Genomic DNA, 8,005 nt, shown 5'->3' on the forward strand with positions numbered 1-8,005 from the left:
AGAAAAGGAAAACGCAATGGAAGAGAATTCATCTCCCCTAAGTCCGTTTCCCCTCCCTGTCGAAAATGAACAGAGACACAGAACTTCTTGTGCTCCACTTGAGCCCCCGGAGTTGCTTTAGTTTTCTCCACCAACTGCTTTTAAACCTGAGAATTCATGTTTGAAATGATCTAGCTAACTCCTCTTGATTCTGTTCTTTGTAGGGTTGTACCAATATAATCGTATATGTGAGATTTGCAAAGAATATAAACCTTGTCGATCATTGGAAGAAATTTACTGGTGGTTGGAACTGAACAGCATGACCACTACCCTGTAGAGCGTAATTAAGATGAAAATATAGAAAATTGTTAGAAAAATTCAATCAGCATCTTCTTCTTCTTTTCTTTTTCCTCATTTGGACGAAAAGTAAGTAGATTAGAACATATAAGAGAAAATACAAAAAAAGCTCACTCACTTTCTTGTATGGAGATTATAAAGCTCACTCGCTTTCTTGCATTTGGAGCCTTTTACCCGTCCTTTAATGTCCATGCCATGGCTTGCGGCATGGTACAATTCTGCTAACCGTATGAAGCTATAGATCTACAGATTATACAACAACAATGCTCTTTAACTCAAAAGCTATCGAATTATCTTTAGAAGAAAAAGTAATTTAAAGCTAAACAGGCAAAATAGTATGCCAACAAGAAAATAAAAGAATCAAACAACTTGAAAAATGTACGTTATCTCTGCACCTTCCACTCACAGTGGCAGTGGGAAAACTGGTTGCACCTTTTCTCACCGTCTTTCTCATCTGAATTGTATGAAGAAAGAAGACAAAGTTTAATCCCTTCTGAAAGTTGTGGGCAGATAAAATTAAGATGAATCAAGCGAGGAAGATGAGAATAACTAACCGCATCAGACATGAAAGCTCGATCCTGGTCATCGACTATTGGAGAGAGTGTGCCGTCATTGTCCAGAAACGAGAATGGAGGAGAATAAGGAGAGAGAGAGAACGAACACGGATAAGAGAAGAGAAGAGAAGAGATGGAAGATGTGAAACTCATAGTTCAGCTCACCACCCACGAAACAAACCGTTTTATTAAAATCCCTTCCTTTCATTTAAATTCCTTCCCACCCGCGTACTCAGCCAACCCTATCATAAAATAAAACGAACCGTTTTATTTAAACATCCACCTCGATAGTTGGTGCGCGATTCCTCCCCAAATCCGCTTGAATTCAGATTTTTCCTAAATATATACTGATTTCCGTTTCTATTCAACACTGATATACAACCGCAGTAGTACCCTTATGCCTTATTAATGTACCTGGCCAGCCATAATCAATATATATATATATATATATATCGATAATTTTGAGCGATGCCCATCACTGTCACATGATGGAGCACCAATGACATTGCAACCAATGGCTAGCTAGCCTAATGTTAGCTAGCTAGCACCAGCAAGCTCATGGCCATGATGATCATCGATATAAACATATATATATATATAGGAAATGTACTTTTGTGCTAACACCTCGTGCATTAAGTCTTATATTTGATAATTAGTAGTAATCCAAGCACAATCACTGTCGATTCACCAATTATATCTACGTACCACGCGTCCTGCCTTTAATCACTACGTACTTCCTTCACAAATCCAAGTCATGCTTTCCTGGCCAAACGAGTTTATTAAGTTAGGTATGGATGCATAGTGAGTGAAATGAGATGAATTGAGATGAAAATTAAAAGTTAAATAAAATATTATTAAAATATTATTTATTATTATTATTATTTTAGAATTTAAAAAATTTAAATTATTTATTATATTTTATGTATAAATTTATAAAAATTATAATAATAAAATGAAATGAATTGAGAGTGTTTCTCAATCTAAATTAATCAGCCTAGCTATGGATTGCTTGCACAAACCCGGCCGATATATATATATATATATATATATATATATATATATATATATTCAATGCAATACCTCCGTCAGAAGCCTTTTTTTCCATTGCAATACTTTATATATACCCTATGAACATGTTTTTTTACCCGACTATATTATTAAAGAAAATCATCCTCGAATAACTTGATATCCCATTAAATCTAAATTGAACTTGAATTATATATATGTTCGATCTAGAAAAGTAGATACAAACTCAAAATAGCTCACTTTTTCAAAGATTTATTTAAAATTAAATTGACAACATTAAAGTTTCACCATATTTCTAAAAGCAATTGATGAATGGAGGCCGGGCAGAAAACTATCGGATTTTTTGCACCTGCCAAAAAACTAGGACCAAAAAGTAGGTGGTTGAGGAGGGCCGGAAACAGAGAGTACTTCACGAACTCAACATGATATATATACACACATACTCCATTAATACAAGCTGGTATCATTCCTCGAAAGATTCCACTAGCTATATCAACCAGTGACGAACAAACACATGTATGTTCAAATGATAAGGGTCCAAAAGTCGTCTTAACCTCGATGGATCAGTTCCAAAAGCTACCCAATGTAGTAGCACTGCAACATGATGAGAAAAGGATTTTGTACAAACATCTAAAAAGCCTTGATCAATGACGCGGGCCCATGCATGTCAGATGTCCTATGATATATTATTTGAACCTGCAGCAATATATGTATGTGCCAGCCAAACACATGATGCTTGATTATGGTCACTAACTAGCTTATACATGCGCGTATGATGTACAGATTAGTTCGAAAGGTATACTATATATGTAATATTGCAGAACGTACTCATGTTTGGTTTAACTTAAGAGTAGACCTCATGTGACGTTCTTCTCTCTCTCTCTCTCTCTCTCTATAGAAGGTTAGGTCTTTGGGCATCGATCCAAATTCCAAATTTATAAAGAAAATGCTTATTTATATAAAATATTTACGATAAAAATGGCTATTTATATTGAGAATGATCGGTAGTATATCAGTATATCTTTTGCAATACTATTGCAGCACGCGCACTCTGTTTTCAGTATATATGTATGCCGACGTACGCTATATTGAGAATTGACTATTTATGTGTGTGTGTGTGACACACACATACATATATTATGTGCGTGAGCGCACGCTATTGTCATGTTATTGTATATTCATGTCTGTCTGTAAGCTTCCATACTTTTAAATTATTTGTGATGTTGCTTGAACGTCGACCCTCTTACTTTGCAAAGTGCGTCGGAAGCGGCAGGGGCACCGGCTACTCGATCGTTTCTTATAAATATGCAAACCAAATGGTAGCTAATAATTTCCATTTAAGCTATATATAGTTGCGTGCTAGCTAGAGTAGTACTTCATATATATTGTTTTTAGTACCTGAAACGATGCTGAGATATTCTTACCTAATGCACGTACAGCAAGTATCATATATAATCCATTGATCAACGCAGCAACACTAGGAAACATAGAAAACTAAATTAATGATATTCCATTTGAAAATTTGATAAGAAATTTTTAGTTCATGGAGGATCATATCCTATATATATATAGCCAAAAATTTTGATCGATGTGTGTGTGTGTGTGTGTGTGTATATATATATATATATATATATATAATGAGAAAAAAATTTATACAATTTTCCCTGGGGAATTATACACTTACAATTAAGATCAGTGATATTATATATTAGCTTCTCTCCCAATACATACCATAAGATAAGACATTTCATGACTTGACTCATGGCCGTACTTAATGAATGCATGCATGGGAGTACTCTAGTTCATTGTGAACTACGGCTTATATATAAGTAATTAGATCGATACTATATCACAGAGAAAATCAAGTTTCTATGACATTAGAAAGTTGAAATGGTTCATGCTCAAACGGTAAGCTGGACGGCCGGGGCAGATTCACAGATGGATCGGACGTGTGCATCTTGCATGCCTTGACTGTTTTAGCATGAACCTGAACCATTTCAACTTGATCAACACGCATGATTAATTAAGATGGGTCTCGGAAATTTAAAAGAAAAAGAAATTGATATAGTAGTACTGCTTCGATCAATCGACTTAGTTAGCAAGTGCGCATATGATCACTACAAGAAATAAGACTTTTGCGGCGATTTTTTGTCTGCTGGAAATAAATTGGCCGCAAAAAGCCTTTAATTGCAATGAATTTTACATCGTCGCAATTTTTTTACATCAAATTTTGAAATTGATCTTTTGCGGCGATTTTTTCACTTTTTATGAAGGACAAATTCGCCGCAAATACTAAATTCATATTTTGCAGCAATTTTTGGGGTAAGGCCAAGCCAACGTGGTGAATTTTTTCATAGCAATCCATCGTCAATGGTTCTTGTAGACAAGACTGGCAGTCTTCTCGCTATTTTCTCACCATTCACAGAGACAATGAAGACGGAAACAAAGATAGAAAGAAAAAGCAACTGAGATAAAGAATGAGCGTATATATTATATTATATATATGAGAAGTGCTACAATCACAAAGATATTATATAAAATAAATCCACAAACTGACGTAGCTTTATAGAATCCATTATATCTACTTTATAATAAAAGTAACTTTACAATTTGATATATTATATCAAACCACATCAATTTGTGGGATTCCTTATGTGACTAAAACATTTTCCTATATTATATATATATATACACATTGAATATTAGAGACAATTTATAATGGAAGAAATAGGGAGAGATCGATCAAGTTCAAGAGCCAAACATCATAGATTTTTATGAGAGAAAAAAGGCACCATTTTTCGCCAAATTTTTGGATAAGCCTCACATTTCATAACATATTTTACAACAATGTTTTATGATGAGGGTAATATTTCTATAAAATAATGTTACTTTTATATGTTATTTTACAAATATGTTTTAATTAGATAAGGGTAATATTTTTGTAAATGTAAAGAGATGGTTACTTTTATATGTTATTTTACAAAAATATTTCTCATTTAAAACATAAGTGTAGATTGTGAAAAATTGTTGTGTAAATCATTTTTGGTCGAAATTTATCTTGCCCATATCTCTATTAATGTACCATATATGGTTTGGTGCTAATCTAAATGCAGGGGAATTAGCCAAGTCCTTTGGACCAATTAGCAACACCTAATTAGTTTCTCATTAAGAAAAGTAAGGATCGAATCCCCCCTCTCATGTATAAAAAAAAAATATGGGAATTAAGCGCAATTGTAGCGGAAGATATGACAACAAAGCAAAAGTGCAATTTGATATTATTTCAAGGAAGTGATTAAACAAAAGTGAACCCACAAAATGATGTGGCTTGATGTGATATATCAGATTGTAAAGTTATTTTTATTATAAAGTAGATCTAATGGATTTCATAAAATCACATTAGTTTATAAATTCACTTTGTTTAATTTCTTTATGTCTGTAACAATTCTTTTATTTCTATAGAACAAATCAGCCATATTTTCTGGAAGTTTGCCAATTTTTTAATAAAATAATTTTGATTATTTTGTATAAAAAAATTAATTTGTAAGCCGATTAATTTGCATGTCATTACTTTTATTGATACCGGCCTTTATCTACCGTACTTTTGTCAATGTTAGTAATCATTCATTATTCTTGTCTAATACAATTATACAAACAACTTGATGGGACTATTTAAGGAAAAATATGCCAACACTTGTTTGTTTTTATATGTTGGGTTAATCTCACTAATTTGTTTTGTTGGCAATTAAGAATATTATTAATTTGGTTGCTATAAAGAAAAGAGATCGATGAGGCATATAAGTATTGGATATATTTACACACCTGATCGATCGATGTGGTTTATTTATTTTTAGATATCATAAGTCATATATTTCAAAAAATGGTATGTACATGTTATTTTTGATGTTATGTAAATTAATCCTATATATATATAAATAAATAAAAAATAAATAAATAGCAATTACGAGGAAAATTAAGAGGCAAAGAATCCAATAATGTGCTATAAATACTCAAATTATATATATATATTTTTATAAATATATATATATATATTTATATGTGGAGCCCAATTCATGCGAAAACAAATTGCATCCTTATTGACAACAAATAAGGATATTAATAAACCTCTAACAACTTAATTAAAAAGACACTACCCTAAAACAAACCTAAAAGACATGATTGTACTAAAATCTAAACCAACTCTCATCAATTAATACTGGCCTAATTTTCTAAGAAAATGATGGAAAAGACATAAATAAAATTTTTAAAAAAATAAAAGACTTAATCATAGGGTTTGATATTAATCCGTCGTCAATGAATCGCATATGGCTTGACGTCCATACACTTTCCAGGTATTTCATTAGGACGATAATCATTATTGTAAATCAAACAACAATACTCATGAAGTGTGTCGAAAGGTTTACCTGTCTCACAAGATATGCCTATGTGACGTGCCAGACTACAACAAGTCTTGCTTTTATCCTTGTTATCCCAACATTTTTCAACAGATTTCTCGGCAGCGTTGCCCTCCCCACAGCCTAACCATTGTCCCCAGAGACCACTAGCATCAGGCATCGGCAACGGTTCCGAAGGATCAACACGCAACGGTGTCTGTGGAGGAGGCGGGCTTGGCGGCAGAGAAGCTGGTGGATATTGTTGTCCTGGAGGGGCAATAAGTGGCTTGATAATTATACACTTTCCGAAGGGAACAACATGCGGGTCTTTATAATTCATACAACAAAACTCAGTGATGGTGTCCAAAGGCTTTCCCGTATCACAATAAATGCCTATATAACGTGTCACAATACAACTAGTACTGTTATTTGGGAAGTCCGAGTCTTTACGGGTGGAAGCCTCGACGGCGTTATCCTTCCCACAGCCTTTCTAGGTTCCCCAGAGACTAGTGGCATCCGGCATCGGCATCGGCAACGGTTCCGGTGGATAAACCTGCAAGCGTTGCCAAAGTGTCTGATCTCTTGATGAAGAAGAAGGAGGAGGAAGAGGAGGCCGCGGAGTTGGCGTTAGAGAAGGTGGACTTGAAAGCAGTACTGGAGGAGGAGTAATTGATGAAGAAGAAGGAGGAGGCGGGGTTGACCTTGGAGAAGGTGGACTTGGTGGCAGTACTGAAGGTGGATTTGGTGAAGTGTGCGGCTTCCCACATCTATTCTTAATCAACTGAAACGATTATCCTAGGTGTTCAAAGCTTCTCGATTTAGAAACACATGTACGATCGAAATCGTCAATAATCTTGCAACATTTTGGATCGACGGGGACTTGGGGATCAAAGTTCCTAGCAGCACATCCTAGAACAGAGTGATACTTAGAGATGCATCTCGCAACCCAGTTATCGTCCCTACATATCACTGCGAGTGGGCAAATCAGGAAGATCAATACTATGGCCGCGAATAGCACCAAACCGTTCTTCATGCTGCTGGCTGCTAAAGCTAAAACTATCAAGTTTTTTAATAGAATCAGAAAGAGGGATACTTCGGTGTTGTTAGATTGGTTTATAAGAAGATCAGAGGAGAAAGTTCAGTTGGACTGGATTTCCTTGATCCGCAGGACGTGGAAAGATCAGGTCATGTTTGTTGTCAAATAAAAAAAAAATAAAAAAAAAAAAAACTCTGGCAGATCATGTGAAGATGAAACAGTACTATTCCGATTGAACAAATATCTCTTGCAGATAACATTGAATCTAAGCCCAACTGATCCCAATTAGTTCAAAGTCCCAGGAGATAAAGTAGGAGTGATCAGTTCGTCTTTTATAACTAGCAGTTAATTATATTTGTATATAATTCCAATTAGATATCTAACAAAATTCCTATACAATGGAAAATGATACTTTCAAACAACCGTTTGAAGGAATAAATTGAGAAAATACAGCTTTTTTATGCCTTATTTTATGGGAGCGGTTTTTTTAATTAGTTGGACTAGGTTTCTGTAAACCGTACGTAGAAGATCATCAGATGTTTCTTGTCCACAATGTTGTCAAAAAACCAGGTTTATAGACTGATAATAAATGTATAGTACTTGTGATAGGCGTTTATAAAAACTAGGAAAATTTATTAGTTTTGTACATACAAAATATATTA

At 34.3% G+C, this 8,005-nt stretch overlaps 1 protein-coding gene across 1 annotated transcript; it reads right to left on the bottom strand.

Annotated features, from left to right (window-relative positions):
• Positions 1-1,043, bottom strand: LOC121263283 (probable trehalose-phosphate phosphatase E). The gene is made up of 4 exons (XM_041166083.1): positions 891-1,043; positions 719-790; positions 455-579; positions 1-310 (listed from the first exon to the last, which is right to left on the bottom strand). The coding sequence occupies exons 1-4, from the start codon at positions 1,041-1,043 to the stop codon at positions 274-276; spliced, it is 387 nt and encodes a 128-aa protein (XP_041022017.1). The 3' UTR covers positions 1-273.
• Positions 1,044-8,005: the final 6,962 nt, after the last annotated feature.

Source organism: Juglans microcarpa x Juglans regia, chromosome 4S (genome assembly GCF_004785595.1).
Source record: "Juglans microcarpa x Juglans regia isolate MS1-56 chromosome 4S, Jm3101_v1.0, whole genome shotgun sequence".
Taxonomy (NCBI): Eukaryota; Viridiplantae; Streptophyta; class Magnoliopsida; order Fagales; family Juglandaceae; genus Juglans; species Juglans microcarpa x Juglans regia.